Here is a 20178-nt window from a genome sequence, read left to right on the forward strand (position 1 = left end):
CTATTTCATGAGATCAGTCTGGGAATGGAGAAAAAATATTACCACTTAGCGCCTCCGGTGGACATTTCACCCAAAAAGTGTAGGCAAACGTACCTGGAGGTACATAATTCGGGTGTTGCAAAAATGTAGGCAGAGTCACGTATTTCCAATGAGCTTGGGTTGCATAAATCTGATGAGGGCCCATGTATTTCTGACCAGTCCTTTGTTTAGTTAAAGTCATTTCTTCTTTGTTACCTTAGCATGAGATAATATGTGTATGCATGAGTGATTTCATGAGATCATGTCGTACCTGAGTTCTCTGAGACTGGGGCAGTTTTCACTGAAAGAGATCATTTGAGTAATATGATGCTTAGTCAGAGTGAGCATCATCAGCTCCATCTTCTTCAGTCCAGGCAAAGATTGGAGGGAAAATATTGGCAGATCTCCGTTCTCATTATCAATTTCTGTCCAAGCTTGAATTTCTTGAAAGACATTTGTCCAGTCAAAGGTAATTATACTGGACTGTGGAAACATGACTTCAATCATAATGTTTTTGGCTGTATTTATACTGACGCTAAAAAAAAAAATCAAGGACAGACTTAGTAGTTTAATCACAATTCTCTGTCATCAGCTATTATTGCATCATTACAGGTAAAAAATATTGAGATTACAGTTTATTTCAATCGCTAACAAGCGCTTACCCATACTTCTGATACTTTTTCTAAACTCTTAAAGGACAACTCCGGCTAATTTTTAAGTTTATCTTGATCGTTATATCTTTGTGAGTACAGTCTATAGAAAAAAACAAACCGGATTGGTGCTTGCAATGCGGAGTTATTACAGTTAATGCCCAGAGCCCCCTCTTAGCTAAAACGGCAGCTTTTTCCTCTCACTGCACCTCTCACTGCTCCTGCACCTCTCACTGCTCCTCTCACTGCTCCTCTCACTGCTCCTCTCACTGCTCCTGCACCTCTCACGGCACCTCTCACTGCTCCTGCACCTCTCACTGCACCTCTCACTGCTCCTCTCACTGCTCCTCTCACTGCTCCTGCACCTCTCTTTGCTTCTGCACCTCTCACTGCACCTGCTCCTCTCACTGCTCCTGCACCTCTCACTGCACCTCTCACTGCTCCTGCTCCTCTCACTTCTCCTGCACCTCTCACTGCTCCTCTCACTGCTCCTGCACCTCTCCCTGCACCTCTCACTGCTCCTCTCACTGCTCCTGCACCTCTCACTGCACCTCTCACTGCTCCTCTCACTGCTCCTGCACCTCTCACTACACCTCTCACTGCTCCTGCTCCTTTCACTGCTCCTGCTTCTCTCACTGCTCCTGCACCTCTCACTGCACCTCTCACTGCTCCTCTCACTGCTCCTGCACCTCTCACTACACCTCTCACTGCTCCTCTCACTGCTCCTGCACCTCTCACTGCACCTCTCACTGCTCCTGCTCCTTTCACTGCTCCTGCACCTCTTACTGCTCCTGCTCCTCTCACTGCACCTCTCACTGCTCCTCTCACTGCTCCTGCTCCTCTCACTGCTCCTGCTCCTCTCACTGCTCCTGCACCTCTCACTGCTCCTGCTGCTCTCACTGCTCCTCTCACTGCTCCTCTCACTGCACCTCTCACTGCTCCTGCTCCTCTCACTGCTCCTGCACCTCTCACTGCACCTCTCACTGCACCTCTCACTGCAGCTGAACCTCTCACTGCACCTCTCACTGCTCCTCTCACTGCTCCTGCTCCTCTCACTGCTCCTGCACCTCTCACTGCACCTCTCACTGCTCCTCTCACTGCAGCTGAACCTCTCACTGCACCCCTCACTGGTCCTACACCTCTCACCACTCCTGCTTCTCTCACTGCTCCTGCACCTCTCACTGCACCTCTCACTGCTCCTGCTCCTCTCACTGCTCCTGCACCTCTCACTGCTCCTGCTCCTCTCACTGCTCCTGCACCTCTCACTGCTCCTGCATCTCTCACTGCTCCTGCTCCTCTCACTGCTCCTGCACCTCTCACTGTTCTGCTCCTCTCACTGCTCCTGCACCTCTCACTGCACCTCTCACTGCTCCTCTCACTGCAGCTGAACCTCTCACTGCACCCCTCACTGGTCCTACACCTCTCACTGCTCCTGCTTCTCTCACTGCTCCTGCACCTCTCACTGCACCTTTCACTGCTCCTGCATCCCCCACTGCACCTCTCATTGCTCCTGCTCCTCTCACTGCACCTCTCACTGCACCTTTCACTGCTCCTGCACCCCTCACTGCACCTCTCATTGCTCCTGCTCCTCTCACTGCACCCCTCACTGCTCCTGCTCCTCTCACTGCACCTCTCACTGCTCCTGCTCCTCTCACTGCACCTCTCACTGCTCCTGCTCCTCTCACTGCACCTCTCACTGCTCCTGCTCCTCTCACTGCACCTCTCACTGCTCCTGCTCCTCTCACTGCACCTCTCAATGCTCCTGCTCCTCTCACTGCTCCTGTACCTCTCACTGCTCCTCTTATTGCACCCCTCGCTGCATCTCTCACGGCTCTTCTCACTGCACCTGCACATCTGACTGCATCTCTCACTTGGCCTGCTCTTCTCCCTGGTTCCCTTGCTCTTACTCTTCCTTGTCCAGACATTACAGTGTTTGTCTTTTTATGTTTCTGTTTCCAAAAACATAAATCCTCAAAGTCCTCCTTTTATTGTATAAATGTCAATGTAATAGAAAAAATAACCTCTACCACTGGAATCAGCTGTGGTTGGACAAATTTACCAAACATAAATCAGCTGTGTGTCAATTATTCAATTGTTTGTTTATCATCGGATGAGATATATTGTTTTTTAACTGATATCATTGCAGAAGCATGGGGTTTTGATATGGTATCTAAGGTTTGGAGTATTGTTTTTTTCTATTGTGGGATGTTGTGTGTTAACATTTGTAAATACTACAAAACCAATCCACAATTTTGTTGGAAGGTATAGCTTGTCTATTAAGAAAATGTAAGCATTGTGAATGTGTTCACTGACTCCATATTGTGTGAAAACGACATGAAATGTGTGAATGGTATGGCCACAAAAGACAGATGCTGTGCTAACTGTGTGTAGAGATTTGAAAATTTGGTTGGACAAACGCTTGTTAGCGACTGAAAAAAACTGTGAGCAACTTAATACTTACTTTATATGTATTTAATTACATATGTAATATATATATATTTATTATTATTGTTAATAATAATATAGGTTATTATTTGTAATTTATATTTAAATGTAGAATTATGAAAGTTTAAAATATGCTTGAAAAGGGGATTTTTCTGTACCTGGACAGATCTTCACTGATTGACAGATCCACTGATATATATTTGATAAATGTCTCAATCCTTCCACTGCAAAGACAGACAAAGACAAACTAAAATATAAAAGTCAAAAACAAACAATGGAGGGATTTGAGCATGTGAGCCTGGTATAATAAAGAAATGACCTCTATGAGTTAGTGTTCATCTAATCTGCTTTTATTTCCTTATTTCGTCAAGTTTTATTCTTTAGTTTGGGGATTTTAGTTTAGTTTAGTAATAAACACTCAACACTCGTCAGCGAAGAACACCGCCAGAGACGACAGAGCGGGCTCTGTCAAGGGAAAGACACAGGGCTAGCTGAGTAGGGTAGCTGATACTGTGGAAAATAGACATGTGGGGTAGCCATTTGGGGACCGCAACATATGGAACACAGCCCGCAACATATGGAACCCAACACACACGTTGAACAAGCATACGGGTGCAGGCCTGGTGTCAGATGGCCACAACGTCTGACAACGAAAGGATGACGGAGGAGCTCGAAAGGGTTAGCCATTTCCAGGGAACTCAACTGGAGAGGAATAGATGCATGTATCCGGCACAGAGGGCGGAAGTGGCGTTGCAAGCCGACACTAAAACGGCCACTTAGCACTACTGGCCACTGGGGGCAAAAATGCAGGAAGATCCCGGCTCTACACGGAGGCTATAGAATCTAGCGAACGTGTTAGATGTTTCCCAGCCCGCAGTTCTACATATGTCTGTCAGCGAGGTGCCTTGGGCCAGTGCCCAGGAAGAAGCAACACTCCTTTTTGAGTGTGCTCGTACCCCGAACGGACAAGGAACGTCTTGGGACTGGTAAGCCAAGACTATAGCATCCACGATCTAGTGGGCGAAACCTCTGCTAGGAGACAGCCTTTCCCTTCTGCTAGCCTCCGTAACAGACAAAGAACTGCTCTGAGGTTCTAAAGCTCTTAGTCTGGTCAACGTAAGAGCAAAGACCACGGCCAGGACATAAAGCCAGGGCTGGGTCTGCCTCCTCTGAAGGCAGCACTTGCAGGTTCACCACCTGGTTCCGGAAGGGAGTGGTGGGAACCTTGGGCACATATCCAGGCCGAGGTCTCAGGACAACGTGAGAGTTTGCCGGCCCGAATTCTAGGCATGATTCGCTGACCGACAGTGCATGCAGGTCCCCCACCCTCTTGATCGAAGCTAATGCAGTCAGGAGAACTGTCTTCATGGACAGGATGTTCAACTCTACTGACTGCAAAGGCTTGAAGGGATGACCCTGAAGTGTGGGAAGAGCACCACTCAATGAACAGGTTCCACTTTAAAGCATAGATGCGCCTCGTAGAGGGGGCTCTAGGAGAAGTGATGGTGTCTACCACGGCCTGTGGCAGGCCTAGAATCACGTTCCATCCAGGGACCAGACATGGAGTTTTTCAGAGGTCTGGACGTGGTTCTCATAGATTGTCCCATCCCTGAGAAAGAAGGTCCTTCGTCAGTGAAATCGGCCTGGGAGAGGCTGTCGTGAGGAGTGAGACTTCGGGGAACCAGGTCTGGTTAGGTCAATAGGGCGCAACTAGCAAGACCTGCTCCTCATCCGTGATAGGGTGGTCTACGCTCCTGTTGCATGCTCCAGCTCGTCCGCCATTTCCTCCTGTGGAGTCAGAAGTTTGTGAGGTCAGTTCGTGCCATTCACATCCCAGGTGCGCTGAACCAGACAGCCGACGAGATCTCTCGTCAGTGTACACCTCCGGGCAAATGGCAACTCCACCCCGGAGCGTCCTGCTGATATGGGACCGCTTCAGAGGCGTGCAGGTAGACCTGTTTGCCTCTCCGGACACGACCCATTGCCAGTGGTACTACTCCCTGACAGGAGGTACCTTAGGCATAGATACACTGGTGCACAGCTGGCCCCGAGACCTACGCAAATATGCATTTCACCCAGCGATCTTAGCCGTCAACTGGGGATAGATAACAATGGCATCCAGAAACACACGGTTTGAATGACATCTTGAGAAAGACGCAGGGTCAAACCGTGTAGCTCTTTTAAGAAAGGAAAAAGACTGCTCAGTTAGTGCTGAAGCGCACAGGGAAAGTGGCGGCGGCTCACAACAGTTCAATAGTGCAAGCCCGCTGTGAGCACTCAATAATGCCCAGCGAACTGTAGTGCTCGTTGTCTGTGCAGCCAGTCACTTTATCCCACCGTAACACCCGCACCAATGAAGCAGCAGGTTAATCCTCTCCTAAGCAGACTTGTTTAGGCAAGTGTTAAGTCTCTGTAGAATCAGGAACAAAAAGGCTGGTAACAGCGCAGTTCAGCTCCGAAGTTAAAAGCGATATGCGGTACTTCCGCTTCTGTATTTATACCTGCGCTGCGGGCGGAGCAGGGTCCGCATGGCAATGTTTATTGACTTGTTTGTAAACACTCAAAGCAGATTGGTCTTTGAAAATAGATCCCAATTCGTCGGTCAGTTGCTATGTACGTCGAACGTGACCGAATGCTTCATTTGTCACTGACACTGCAAATGATCAGAATCTTCAAAAAATGTATTATGCAAATGTTCTTTACCTGGGAAGTCCAGGGACAAACAGAGTTGACTCGATATTAACTCTGCAAAAGCATAAAGAGAAAATCAGTCTCTGAGATATAAAAGTGAGAAACAGAAACCAGTGAAAGAGCTTTGTGTGTGAGCCTACATTACCGCTGTGAGCGCAGTGTCCGTCCTCTCAAGACAGCATGAGTTACAGCAGCCATATCAGAATATGATTCTGGATACATCCTTTAAAATCAAAATAAATATAACAGTTATGAAGACAATATTGCATGTTGATTTTAGAGACCTCATGTAGCCCTGTCCTTTTCAGCCCTTGGTGTGTTCAGTCTTCTGTTTTTTGTTTTTTGTTCTATAGACAATAGAAAATCTAAAGATGCTGCACGCTTGTTTGACTGGAGAATAAAGTCTATATACAAACAACAATCTTGTAACATCTCGGTTATGTGTGTAACCCTCGTTCCCTGAAGGAGGGAACGGAGACGTACAGTCAGAACTAATGAGCCAATAAACATTGGCATGCGGACCCCGCTCCGCCCACAACGTGGGAATAAATATGGAAGTGGACGTACCGCATATCGCTTTTTCAAGTGGCGTTGCAAGCCGACACTAGAATGGATACTTAGTGCTACTGGTCACTGGGGTACTGGCTCTAAATGTAGGCTATAGAATCTAGCAAACGTTTTAGCTGTTGCCCAGCCCGCAGCTCTACATATGTCTTTCAGCGAGGTGCCTTGAGCCAGTGCCCAGGAAGAGGCCTCCGTAACAGATGAAGAGCTTCTCTGAGGTAGCCTGACAAGCCAGACCCACGTCAAGATGTTTGACATCTTTGACAAAGAAACTCCCTCTGCACGGCGTGCACGCAATTGGATAGCGCTACAACCAACCAGAGCTAGTTGACAGATTAAACTTTCGGCGTATCTGGTCGGCAAAACTCAGAACTCATCTTCCCTTCTTAAGAATGACTTCAGTGCCGTTCTTTGTTCTTTTCTCAGAGAAAAGCTTATTTCCAAGTCTTCCAGAGTCACGGTCATAGCTGATTCGACCGCCGTTCGCTAATTTCTGTGTTTACTAGAAGAAGCACGCAAGCGCAACTCGGCCGTCATTATGTTAAGCCCCGCCCACCGACTCTATACACAATGTGATTGGCCCGACCACAGTTTGCCGTTTACAGCTCAGAAGTGTTTTAAGAATTGCTAGAAGACACTCGCGGGCAGATTAGATTTGCTCCCGCCAGGGTTCGTCTAGATTTCTAGGCTAGCTCTGAGGTTCTAAAGCTCTGAGTCTGGTCTACTGCATCGTGATACGCCGCTATTGCTGCGACGTACACTTTGAGGGTGGAGGGAGACAGCCTTCGCTCCAGCCCATCCTGCAGGAAGGAAAGCACAACGTTAATCGAACACCTTCGGGGGTTCCACTTTAGGTTCCACTTTAAAGCGCAGAGGTGCCTCGTAGTGAGGGCTTTAGCAGAAGTAATGGTGTCTACCACGGCCTGCGGCAGGCCACCTAGAACCTCCGCGTCCCGTCCAGGGACCAGACATGGAGTTTCCAGAGGTCTGGACGTGGGTCTCATAGATCGTCCCGTCCCTGAGAAAGAAGGTCCTTCCTCACGGAAATCGGCAGGGAGGGGCTGTCGCAAGGAGTGAGAGTTCGAGCAACCAGGTCCGGTTGGGCCAATAGGGTGCAACTAGCAAGACCTGCTCCTTGTCCGCCCTGACTTTGCACAGAGTCTGTGCTCGAAGGCTCACTGGGGGAAAACCATATTTGCATAGGTCCTGGGGCCAGCTGTGAGCCAGTGCATCTATGCCTAAGGTACATCCTGTCAGGGAGTAGTACCACTGGCAATGGGTCGTGTCCGGAGAGGCAAACAGGTCTACCTGCGCGGCTCCGAAGTGGTCCCATATCAGCAGGACACTCCGGGGTGGAGTTGCCATTCGCACGGAGGGCCAGGGCAAGATGTACTGCCAGTAACTCTAGGCAATTGATATGCCAACACAGTTGGGGCCCCGTCCACAGACCCAAAACTGTGTGTCTGTTGTACGTGGCCCCCCCTTCCCGTGGATGAAACATCCGTGAAGACCACAGCATGCCTGGACACCTGTTATAAGGGGACTCCGGCCCGGAGAAACGAGGGGTCTGACCACAGGTTGAAGGTTTGGCGACAGTAAGGAGTAACTAAGACCCGGTACTGACTGCTCTGCCACGCCCCTCTTGGGACTCAGTCGTGTAACCAGCATTGAAGCGGTCTCATATGAAGCAATCTGAGTGGCATTACCGCGGCTGCAGATGCCATATGCCCCAGGAGCCTCTGAAAGAATTTCAGTGGGACTGCTGTCTTGCCCTTGAATGTATTCAAGCAGTTCAACACTGACCGGACTCGCTCTGGAGTGAGGCGCGCAGTCCGATTGACTGAGTCCAGCTCCATACCGAGATAAGAGAGTTTGCTCTTCTCTCGGTTGATCTGAAGGCCCAACAGGCTGAGGTGATGGAGCACCAGGTCCCTGTGTTCGCACAACTTATCCCGAGACTGGGCCAGTATAAGCCAGTCGTCGAGTCCCAAGGCAACAGGGACAGCCCTAAGGGCAGGATTTTGTACTGATATGCCTTCCCCTGGAATGCAAAGCGTAGGAACGGTCTATGTTGAGGATGGATAGAGACATGAAAGTATCCTAAAGCATCCTTTAGGTCGATTGCTGTAAACCAATCTTGGGGACGGATGCATTCGAAAATGCATTTCTGCGTTAATATTTTGAACGGGAGCTTTTGCAGGGCCCCATTCAGAATGCACAGGTCCAAGATCGGTCTTAACCCACCCCCTTTCTTGGGTATAATAAAGTAGGGGCTGTAAAACCCCGACCTCATATCAGCTGGAGGAACCAGTTCGATTGCGTCCTTCGCCAGCAGGACATTGATCTCTGACCGCAAGACATGGGCATCGCCCCTCCACATGGTGGTAAAAAGAATGCCTGGCTGACAGGGGCTTTGAAGAACCACACTTTGTCGGTCTCACGCATATCCGCCAGGTTCAGCCACAGGAGGCGCTCCTGGACCACAAGTGTGGACATGGCCCACCCGGGGTGCGTGTGGTGACTTTCATCAACCAGAGGGCGAGGTCCGTCGCAGTACGCAGTTCCTGCATAACCCCTTGGTCGGAACTTCCCTCGTGCATTTCCTTGAGCGCTTTGGCCTGGTAGACCTCCAATACCACCATGGCATGCAAAGATGATCTACCTTCCCCACAGGCTGCGTAAGCCTTGCCCATTAGTCTAGATGAAAACTTACACGCCCGGGAGGGGAGACGCAGATTTCCCCGCCAGTCAGTAGTGGTCTTAGGACACAGCTGCATCGTTACCGACCGCTCCACTGAGGGGATCTCCATGTAACCCTTAGCTGCACCACTATCGAGGGTAGTGAGTACGGAGGAGTCAGTCGATTGGTGTCTGGTGTTGTATGGCGCCATCCACGACTTTGTGAGCTCCTGATGCACTTCCGGTAAGAATAGTACTGGGGCGGGGTGCTGAGAACCAGCACGGGCCGTCCCGAGATCCCGAGATATCGTCCATCCGCGAGGGTTCGGGACAGGGTGGAGGGTTCCACTTGAGCCCAATACTCGTGGCGGCCCGAGAAAGCATAGCTGTGAGCTCCGGATCAGACTCGGGCAACGCTACCACATTCGAAGGGGGCAACGCAGACGAATCCTCATCTCTCGAGTTCATTAGCTCATCCCCTGATGAAGCAATCGAGATCATATCCTCAGTCGGAGCCCCAAAAGTAATGGCTGGCCACCCATGGAAAGGACCAGGATGCTCTCGTAGAAGCTCTTCCGCCGCAGTGGAGGGGGGAGGGTCCCGGCAGGAGTGCCCTCACTTTAATCCTCAGGTCTCCACCAAAGGCATCAGCCAAAGTATCAGCTCTCTGCTTTGCAGCGAAAGGACCATTAGATCAGGGGATGTGCATTGGGACTCCACCCAGTTTGAGGTATTCGAGCCTAAACCTTAATACTGTGATGGTCATATTCCCGCAGTGGGAACATGACATGGGTGATCACATGAACGCCCAAACACGCGAGACAGCGCTCGTGGCCGTCAACTGGGGACAGAAAACTATGGCATCCAGAAACACGGTTTGAATGACATCTTGAAAAAGATGCAGGGTCAAACCGTGTAGCTCTTTTAGAAAGGATAAACTGCTCAGTTAGAGCGAAGCACACAGGGAAGGTGGCCGCGGCTCACAGCGGTTCAATAGTGCAAGCCCGCTGTGAGCACTCAAGGAAGGCCCAGCGAGTTGTGAAAACAGCTGTTGTTTTTGTTACTGCGCAGCAAATCTCTGCCACGCGGCGTCTCACCTGCACCAACGAAGCAGAAGAAAAAAAATCCTCTCTGAGCACTCTCGTAAGTAAAGCAAAAAACTCTCTCGTAGAACACAAATAAAAGGCTGGTAACAGGAAAGTTCAGCTCCGAAGTTGAAAGTGAAGTGCGGCACTTCTGTTTCTGTATTTATACCCGCGCTGCGGGCAGAGCAGGGTCCACATGCCAATGTTTATTGGCTCGTTTGTAAACACTCGTTTTGTAAATGTTCCGACGTACGTCGAACGTGATCGACTGAAAGGGGACTGTATTTTGTCTTTTTAATGATTCAACATCTACCTCAGGGTGCAGAGGAAAGCTCCTAAATGAAGAACAGGGACTTGCTATTGTCAACATGGTGATTGCTGATCATGAAATAAAACTGAAGGTCATTCTCTAAAGCTACTCTGAGATGGGTCATTTATTTTTTGTATTGAATTTTTGCAGCAAAAGAAACAAAATGCATGCATTTACTAAACCCAACAAAACAAAATTTGGACAGTCTTCAAAAGATACATAATCTATGATAAATAAAATATACTATCAGAGCAGACCTGACACAAAATAATGCAGGTTCTGTAATTCCATCTAGTGTCAGTGTTTTTATGACATTTTGCTTTGATTGACTAAATGTTCCTGTTGGAGGAGCATGTGTTAGGGTTTTGTTAGACATAGTGTATTTTATATTTTGAAAAATAGTGTTGGGCATGATTTTGATCATGAAAATAAATGTTTTGGCAATTGTGCGATGTAGGTGTGTTGTGGTGTTAAGAGTTTAGGAAAATTGTTAAAAGTATTGAAAAAATTGTCATAATCGTAATTTTTTAAAATGTATTTATTTAATTATTTTTGCTTCTGACACCCATGCTATTTACTAAGAGTTTGAATGTTATTGGTTAATTTTAAACATACACTAAATTGCAAAATGTTTTGTGACATCTGCCTTCACATGCACATGAATTTTAATGCCATCCCATTGTTAATCCGTAGGGTTTAATATGGAGTTGTCCCACCCTTTGTAGCTATAACAGCTTCAACTCTTCTGGGAAGGATTTCCACAAGGTTTAGGAGTGTGTTTATGGGAATTTTTCCCATTCTTCTAGAAGAGCATTTGTGAGGTCAGGCACTGAGGTCAGGCACTGATGTTTGGACGAGAAGGCCTGGCTCACAGTCTCTGCTCTAATTCATCCCAAAGCTGTTCTATCGGGTTGAGCTCAGGACTCTGTGCAGGCCAGTCAAGTTCCTCCAAACCAAACTCGCTCTTCCATGTCTTTATGCCCGCCCCTCCAGCCGAAATGAAGTCCGGCTTCTACAGCCTACTTTTCTACTTCATTGTACCCAAGAAAACCGGTCGGTTACGATCAAACCTGGACCTGCATGTCCTAAACTGATCCCTTCACAGACTTCCGTTCAGGATGTCGACAGCGAAACGCCTTTTCAAATGCGTTCGTCTAGTTTGGAGCGATCGACCTGAAGGACGCCTACTTTCATGTCATCCTTCCTTGACACAGACCGTTCCTACGGTTTGCCTTCGAAGGGTGGCCATATCAGTACGCGGTCCTCCCATTCAGGCTACCTCTGTCCCCTCACGTCTTTACAAAGATTGTCGAGGCAGCCCTTTATCAGGCAGCACAGGGTTCGCATCCTAATCTACCTAGACGACTGGCTCATACTGAGTCACTCTCGAGAGCAGGGGTGCGAACACAGAGATATGGTATGGAGGTATGGAGATCGACTCAGTCGCCATTTGCGCGCAGCTTATCAACGAGCGCGCACAGTCACTGCTGACTTGCCTTCTACAAATCGAGAGCAAGAGTGCGGTTCCACTGAAACTATTTCAGAGGCTCCTGGGGCATATGGCATCTGCAGCCTCGGTAAGATCGCTCAGATTGCTTCATACGAGACTGCTTCAGCACTGGCTTTGCGATCGAGTCCCGAGATGGGCATGGCAGTCTGGCACGCTCCGGGTCCCTGTGACTTGGGCATGCAGACAGACACTCACCCGTGGTCAAACCTCAGCTTTTTACGGGCAGGAGTGCCCTTAGAACGAGTTTCCAGGCATATTGTCGTGTCAACAGATGCATCCACAGCGGGTTGGGGTGCCATGTGCAATGGACATGCTGTCGCAGGATCCTGGACAGGAACCCAGCGCCTCCTGCATGTCAATTGCCTCGAGCTGCTAGCAGTACAGTTTATCCTGCACCGCTTCCGAGCGTTGCTGAGGGGTCAAGATGTACTAGTTAGGTCAGACAACATGGCCGTTGTAGCATACATCAACCACCAGGGCGGTCGACGCTCCCGTCGCATGTCTCAACTCGCCATCTCATTTTAGGGAGTCAGAAGCATCTGAGATCTCTTCGTGCTGTCCATATCTCGGGGATCCTGAACTGTGCAGCTGAGGAGCTCTCGCAGCTTCAGCCACTCCCTGGGGAAAGGAGACTCCATTCCTTAGACAGTCCAACTGATTTGGGAATAGTTCGGCGATGGGCAGGTAGATCTGTTTGCCTCCCATGGCTCTTCCCACTGCAGCCTGTACTATGACCATGCTCGGCACGGATCCACTGGCGCACAGCTGGCCCAGGGGCCTGCACAAATATGCGTTCCCTCCAGTGAGCCTTCTTGCACAGGTTCTGTGCAAGGTCAGGAAGGACAAGGAGAAGGTCATATTGGTTGCCCCGTATTGGCACGGCCGGACCTGGTTTTCAGAACTCCTACTCCTTGCAACAGCCCCTCCCTGGTTGATTCCTCTGAGACAGCTAATCCTCTCTGAGAGACGGGGCACCCTCTGGCACCCGCATCCCGACCCTTGGAACCTCAACGTGTGGCTCCTGGATGGGACACGGCAGGTTTGAGTACCCTACCACCTTTGGTGGTGGCTACCATCACTTCCGCTAGGGCCGAGTCCACGAGACACGCCTATGCGTTGAAGTGGAACCTCTTCGTCACCTGGTGTTTTTCTCGCCAAGAAGACCCCTGGAAATGCCTGATCGGGTCTGTGCTCTCGTTCCTCCAGGAAGGGTTGGATCGAAGGCTGTCTCCTTCCACCCTCAAGGTGTACGTGGCCGCAATATCTGCCTACCACGACCTCTTGGAGAACAAACCGGTAAGTCAGCACGACCTGGTCATCAGGTTCCTGAGGGGAGTGAGGAGATTACATCCTCCTCGCGCTCCCCTTGTACCCTCTTGTATGCTCTGCAGAGGGCTCCCTTTGAGCCTTTGCGGTCAGTCGATATTAAGTTCTTGTCTATGAAGACAGTGCTCTTGACCGCATTGGCCTCCATCAAGAGGGTAGGAGACCTGCAGGCATTTTCGGTTGATGAAGCGTGCCTGGAATTCGTGTTGGGTAACTCTCATGTGATCCTGAGACCCGGCCTGGATATGTGCCCAAGGTTCCCACCACACCGTTCAGTGACCAGGTGTTGAACCTGCAAGCGCTGCCTTTGGAGGAGGCAGACCCAGCCTTGGCACTGCTCTGTCCAGTACACACTCTCCACGTTTACGTAGACAGGACGCAGTGTTTCAGGACCTCAGACCAGCTCTTTGTCTGTTATGGTTGGAAGCTGAAAGGGAAGGCTCTCTCAAAGCAGAGGTTGTTTCACTGGTAGTGGACACCATTGCTTTGGCTTACAAGACGCTGGGGCGTCCATGCCTCTTTGGGGTTAGGGCACACTCCACCCGGAATGTGGCCTCCTCTTGGGCTTTAGCAGATGGTGCGTCGCTAACAGACATCTGCAGAGCTGCAGGCTGGGCAACACCTAACACATTTGCAAGATTCTACAATCTCAGAGTGGAGCCTGTATCCGACTATGTACTCGCCTCTACCAGTGGCCGGTAATAGACCAAGCTCAGGTGTCTTCGCTTGCTCGCCATTCAACTCCTCGGACTGGATACTAGGGCTGGGCGATATGGCCAAAAAAAAAAAAAAAATCCCTGATTTTTTGCCAAAAAATTTGATTTATGATTTTAATCGATTTTTTTCCTCCTCCTACTTAAAGTCAATCTGCAGATGACAAAGCAATTGTTCAAAACAAGTTAACTTTATTTTGTTTAGGTAAAATATTTGCGGCTTGGTAGAGTGCCTACCTGGGGTGCAAAACATTCAGCATGTGAATAACCCCCGACTATTCCACAGTATAAATGGGCACCATATCTTTTGCAATATAAAGTATACATATCAAAGGTTTATTAAAGGTGCACTATGTAGTATTTTTGCAGTAAAATATCCAAAAACCACTAGGCCGGTGTTATATATTTTGTTCAGTTGAGTACCTAAAATATCCCAAATGTTTCCAACTATTTGTAAATTGTGAGAAAATTGCTATTTTAACTAAGGACCGGGACGTTTCAGCATAGCGTTTGAGGGAGTCGCCTGTCAATCGCGTCATATCTGCGCTACCCTCGGTTTCGGGTTTTACTTGGCAGGAGCGCTTTACTCTTAGTAGTGTGAACAAGTGAACGCACAGAGTAACATCATAACATCATTTTAAACACACTTAAATGTATCTAATATGATCCACAGAGCTCCATTACCTCATAATCATAACCGGAAGAGCGGATCAGTGCAGGCGCCCGGTGAATGTGGTCCCGTCCCGTCATAATAAAATTCCCGGTGTTTACGAGGCAGGTATTTGTTTAACAATCGCTCCAGCAGCTGTGCTCAGCTCCACAACACTCGGTCCTGCTCTGCTTTACACTACAGTAACGTTAATAAACGCATGCATGAACGTGATTTCTTCCCGTGTCCTATTTTCCACCGGCTGTGAGGTGAAGACCACATGTCCCAAGAGGCTGCGCTCAAACTTTGTGTCATCAAACTATGCATTTGTTTTGAATAGGCGCCCTCCAGTGGACGGAAAGTTGCATAGTGCACCTTTAATTGATATGCAGATAAAATTAACTTTTATTAACAACAGTAATGTGTTCTTCAATAGTCTCACACTGAACTGACCGACAGCTTCAGTGATTATTAAAGGAGCTCTTTACTTAGTCACAATTTGAAGAAAAGTTTAGTTTTTCCTGAGAATTTTTGACTTCGTACTTTTCTCCATATATTAGGGTGTGGAAATGTCTAATAAATCAATGTGCTCTTCCGCTGGTGGGCATCTCATATCTTTTTAAAATAAAAAATGCTTGTTTGCCACAAAATGGATTACACATAAAAATTAAAAATTAATTTAAAAAACATTTAACTATTTCTTTCACCAGACCTCTTTAAACTTTTAGTTTTACAAACCATCACATTAAAAATACCATTAAATTTGGATATTTAGAGCTTTGAAGTGCTGGAAATATTTGTGAAGTGTGAAGCTCTTGAAAACCATTAAAGTGCTTGAATTTCAATCTCAAAAGGTTGTACGAATCCTGAGATAAATAATGACAACAACAACAACATTAAATCCATGTGGTTTTACTACAGTAAATCATGGTGAATGTTGGTGATTTGTGACTGAAACCCCTGACCTTCCCTCATGTTGTCTCCTAGTCAGCACTGTTTGATCTGATATCTGTGGTTTATAACAGAATTCTGCGCTGAACACTTCCACTAGATAACAGTAGCGATGTTAATTCTGTGGTGAATTGAACCGCTCTCTCACTGGATCTCCAGCGCTGTGTATCGTGTCTGTCATGAGATTGGCTCGTGTATGAGCTCGTTCGTTGTCCGCGCAGCTCAAATGAGTAGCGCGGTTCCGTTTAGACTTTAAAAACAATTGTTGTTGTTAATTGTTTTGTGAAAAACTGAACCAGTTATGAATGACACTGTATGTTGTTAGTCGCTATCCTTGTTGTTTGTGTATCTCTATGGCAAACGAGCGCGGGGAGGGCTGAACGATTACGGGAGCGTTGGCAGATTTTAAAGAGAAAACCGATTTTCATTCACAAAAATCGACGTAAACTACAAACTTGAATTAATCAATAAAATCAATTTATCGCCCAGCCCTACTGGATACGTGCGATATTCCCTCAGGTAGCTGTCCGGAAGCCCTGAGTTCCTCCAGCATTGTTGTGGCCGACACCAGTAAGTCTGCCCTATCTAGCCCAGACCCTCTTGCCGGGCCAGGTGCCTCCATGTGCATGGTTCCCCCTCCGGGTGACCCCCACATGTGTATTTCCACCATAAGCCTCCTTGAGCAGGTGTCTTCCCTTGGCAAGCTGGCCACTCCCTGGGGTTAAAAATCCACCTTCGGCTGGTACCCCAGAGTTCCCCATATGCAGCCCCTAGCGGGTCATATGTTTACTCTCTAAGTCCTCCCTACGTGTAGGCAGTTTGGCGCATATCTTCACCTGGAATATGCCTCCCAGTGTACTTTGGTAATTCCTGTGATAGGTGGGAGTCCTTCGTCTGTACTAGTCTTACAACAGGGCACTCGCGGTTACACAGGGCACTGGAAGACAGCCGAGTGGCATGATTAAATTGGGACCCCCATTCGAGTGACTTAACGAACGGGAATGTCTCGGTTACGTATGTAACCCTCGTTCACTGAAGAGGGAATGGAGACGTAGCGTCCCCCTGCCACATCTGCTGTACCACTGGATCGGGAGTTCAGTCTTGGCTCCTCAGCAGGTAAATATAATGCAATCGTGCCAGTGTACTTCCTTATATACCCACGTGGTGGGGCGGAGTTACACTCTGCAAATTCCGCATGCCCATGGCACTGGCACTGCCATTGGGCGTTTTCTAAGATCTTGAAAATGATGGGCTTCTAAGTGAAACCCCATTCATCAGTCACTGACGTTACGTCTCTGTTCCCTCCTCAGGGAATGAGGGTTACATACGTAACTGAGACGTTCACTGGGCTCCTGAGAGTGACCCAATCTTTCACAAATGTGTGTAAAAGCATGAAGAGATTGAACACCTGAACTCAGGGATTTGGAATCCCAATACTTTTGGCAGTATAGTGTAGTTACATGCTCATTTTTAAGTTTCCTTTTGTTTGTTGCATTTAATCACAATTAAAGGTGGAAAAGATCTAAAATGATTTTACTTACGTGTTTGTTTTTACATCTCACAAAGCTGACGTTTTTAAAGGGATTTGAAAAAATGGTGTACCTATTTTTTTAGTTCACTAAGGGTTTGTTTTGGATACTTACTGTACTTTCTCAAACGTGTGGAGTACAGGCAGAATCATAACCAGTTTTTCAGATGTTAAATAGCATCTATAGAGATTCAGTTGTTTAATGCTCTGACAGCACTGACCGCAGTACAGCAGTGCCCAGCAGTCTATTCTTCTTAGATGTCTATTCTGAACCGAAACAACACTCTTTTCGTTCAGAACTTCTTTCACAAAGCTTTCTTCATGGAGCTCAAACAGATAATGAAGAATCTCGAGAGAATCACTGCGTTTGGAGAGCCAGTCTTTCAGTATGTTCTGTGTGTTTGGATGAACACACACACCGTGTTTCCTCTTAAGTGTGTGCCGAATGTCCTCATTCATTAGACCGAAAACAAACTTCACCACGGCAGCAAATCGTCCCTGCAAACACACCTCTGTGAATTTCTCCTCAAACTCCTTCTCATCCAGTGAGACGTAATACAGAGCAGTGAAGAACTCCTGAAAGCTGAGATGCATGAAACTGAACATCACCTCCTGGTAGATTCTCCTCTTAAAGAGGAACTTACTCAGGAACGGATTGCCTGCCAGATCTGCAACTGTTTCATAAACCATCTTCTCATCTAACAAGACTTGCTGTTCCAGCATCCCTTTCTCTGCCAGCTGACCCAGACTCCTCAGTAGGGGGACGGGCTGACTCAAACCCTGGCAGTGATGCTCCAGTAGAGTGGACACAAAGTCAGCATAGATGGAGGTCGTGGTTTCAAGGCCGCTTGTTAAATCTGAACCGTCACTGAATCTTTCTCGCATAACAGTGCAGATGATCCAGCAGATAACAGGGATGGAGCAGGCAGTGAGGAGGGTTTCATTTGCCTTCACATACTCATAAGCCTTCCTGAAGAATTCCTCATTCCGGAAGAATCCCTGGAAGTACTTCTCAACCCCTTCACTTGAAAACCCCATGATTTCAGTGAATCCCTGAGGCAGTTTGAGCAGTTTACTTAGTGTGTCTGTAGCTGTAGATCTGGTGGTGACCAGCAGGAAGGACTCTGGCAGGATTTGTTTCTTCAACAGGGCACACAGAGTGACCTCAGGTGGGGCTCTTTTATCCAGGTCAGTGGGTAGAGACATGAGAACATTGTCCTGAGGGAGTCTCAGCTCGTCAAATCCGTCAACGATGAACAGCACCTTCTCTGGCGTCTGCAAAACCTGCTGTAAAACCTGTGAGATCTGATCTGATGTTAAACTGCAGCTGTAGCACAAGATCTCCTCCAAACTCTTTTCTCCCGAGATGCGATTTATTTCCTTACACTTTAAGTGGAACACGATATCGAACTGCTGTTTGTAGAGGTCACCAGATGCCCAGTCCATCATGATCTTCTGCACAGTGAAGGATTTCCCGTTCCCAGAGTTGCCCTGCAGTATAACAGCTCTAGGGCTGATGCTGTGGTTATCTGGATCGAACAGATTGTTCAGATGGACAGATTGATTAATGCTTCTGGAGTTGGAGCGAATGTCTTTTTCTCGCTCTTTCTGATCTCTGTGTCTCCGAATGATCAGCGGTTGTATGAAGCGCTCAGACAGCAGCACCTGTTCAGCAGCCCGTGAGTTATACTCGCTCACATACTGATACTCCCTGCAGATCCGCTCCTTATATTTGTCAATCACTGATCTGATATCTGCAGAAATGATCAATGCACAAAGAGTTAGTCGATTCTGAAGGACCAGGAGGTAAATCCTAAGGTAACATATTACTATAAAATCCATCAGTCACCTGAGGTTTGTGTTTGTGTGCGATGCCCAGCAACACCTGGAGAACATTAGATACAATTAATATCGAAAGATTTACACATTTCATACATGCATACAGTACCGGTCAACATTTTTGAAAGAAGTCTCTAATGCTCACCAAGACTGCATTTGATCAAATATTCTGCAAGAGTTCTGCAAGTGTGACACACTAATGTCTTAAGACACGAAACCATCAGTTTCTGCGAGAAACACAACAGTATTTGTGTTATTCTATACCTCAAATACGACACTCTGTATAAAAGCCGCGCCCACGCCATCACTTCCGGCAAGTGAGGTCAAGATACGGCGCATCTCAATGGGACACATGCGGCGGAAGTGATCTCTTGCGGGTATCTATGTCATATCGTGTAATTTGACCTTACTTGCAGGAAGTGATGGCACGGAGAAATCTCAATTAATTAGCACAGTACACAATGTTTTTTTTTGGGGGGGGGAACAAACAAAAATTAATGGATAGTTAAGTGCTATTCTTTATTGGTCAGGTGCAATTGGAAGAGATGTGTCTTAAGATGTTTTTATAAAATGGCTACAGACTCGGCAGCACGAATTGAGTTCATTCCACCAGGTGGGAACGGTCCAGGAAAATGTCCGTGAGAGCGATTTCATGCCTCTTCGGGATGGAACCACGAGGCGCCGCTCATTCGCAGAACGCAAGCTTCTGGAGGGTGTGTAAGTCTGAACAAGCGAGTTTAGGTATATTGGTGCAGAGCCAGTGGTTGTTTTGTAGGCGAGAACTAGTGCCTTGAATTTGATGCGAGCAGCCATTGGCAACCAGTGCAGTCTGATGAAGAGAGGCGTAACATGCGCTCTCTTCGGCTCATTAAAGACCACTCTCGCCGCTGCATTCTGGATCAGCTGCAAGGGTTTGATAGTGCATGCTGGAAGCCCAGCCAGAAGAGCATTACAATAATCCAGTCTGGAGAGAACAAGAGCTTGAACCAGGAATTGTGCAGCCTGTTCTGATAGGAAGGGTCTGATCTTTCTAATGTTGTATAAAGCAAATCTGCAGGACCAGGCTGTTGCAGTAATGTGGTCAGTGAAGTTTAACTGGTCATCAATCACAACTCCAAGGTTCCTGGCTGTCCTGGATGGAGTTATGGTCGATGAATCAAGCTGAATGGAGAAATTTTGATGATTTTAGGAAACAAGTAATTCTGTCTTTGCAAGATTGA

At 47.7% G+C, this 20178-nt stretch overlaps 1 protein-coding gene across 1 annotated transcript in view; it reads right to left on the reverse strand.

The window, feature by feature from the left end:
- LOC137058782 (NACHT, LRR and PYD domains-containing protein 1 homolog) overlaps positions 1 to 20178 on the reverse strand; it is a 99261-nt gene that overhangs the window by 67415 nt on the left and 11668 nt on the right. Inside the window, exons 4-9 of the mRNA XM_067432239.1 lie at positions 18969 to 19004; positions 17235 to 18873; positions 5950 to 6027; positions 5817 to 5858; positions 3272 to 3337; positions 290 to 553 (exon numbers count right to left, since the gene is read on the reverse strand). Of these exons, the coding sequence (XP_067288340.1) occupies positions 290 to 553; positions 3272 to 3337; positions 5817 to 5858; positions 5950 to 6027; positions 17235 to 18873; positions 18969 to 19004 (2125 nt within the window). The remainder of the gene's footprint in view (positions 1 to 289; positions 554 to 3271; positions 3338 to 5816; positions 5859 to 5949; positions 6028 to 17234; positions 18874 to 18968; positions 19005 to 20178) is intronic.

Source organism: Pseudorasbora parva, chromosome 22 (assembly GCF_024679245.1).
Source record: "Pseudorasbora parva isolate DD20220531a chromosome 22, ASM2467924v1, whole genome shotgun sequence".
NCBI lineage: Eukaryota > Metazoa > Chordata > Actinopteri > Cypriniformes > Gobionidae > Pseudorasbora > Pseudorasbora parva.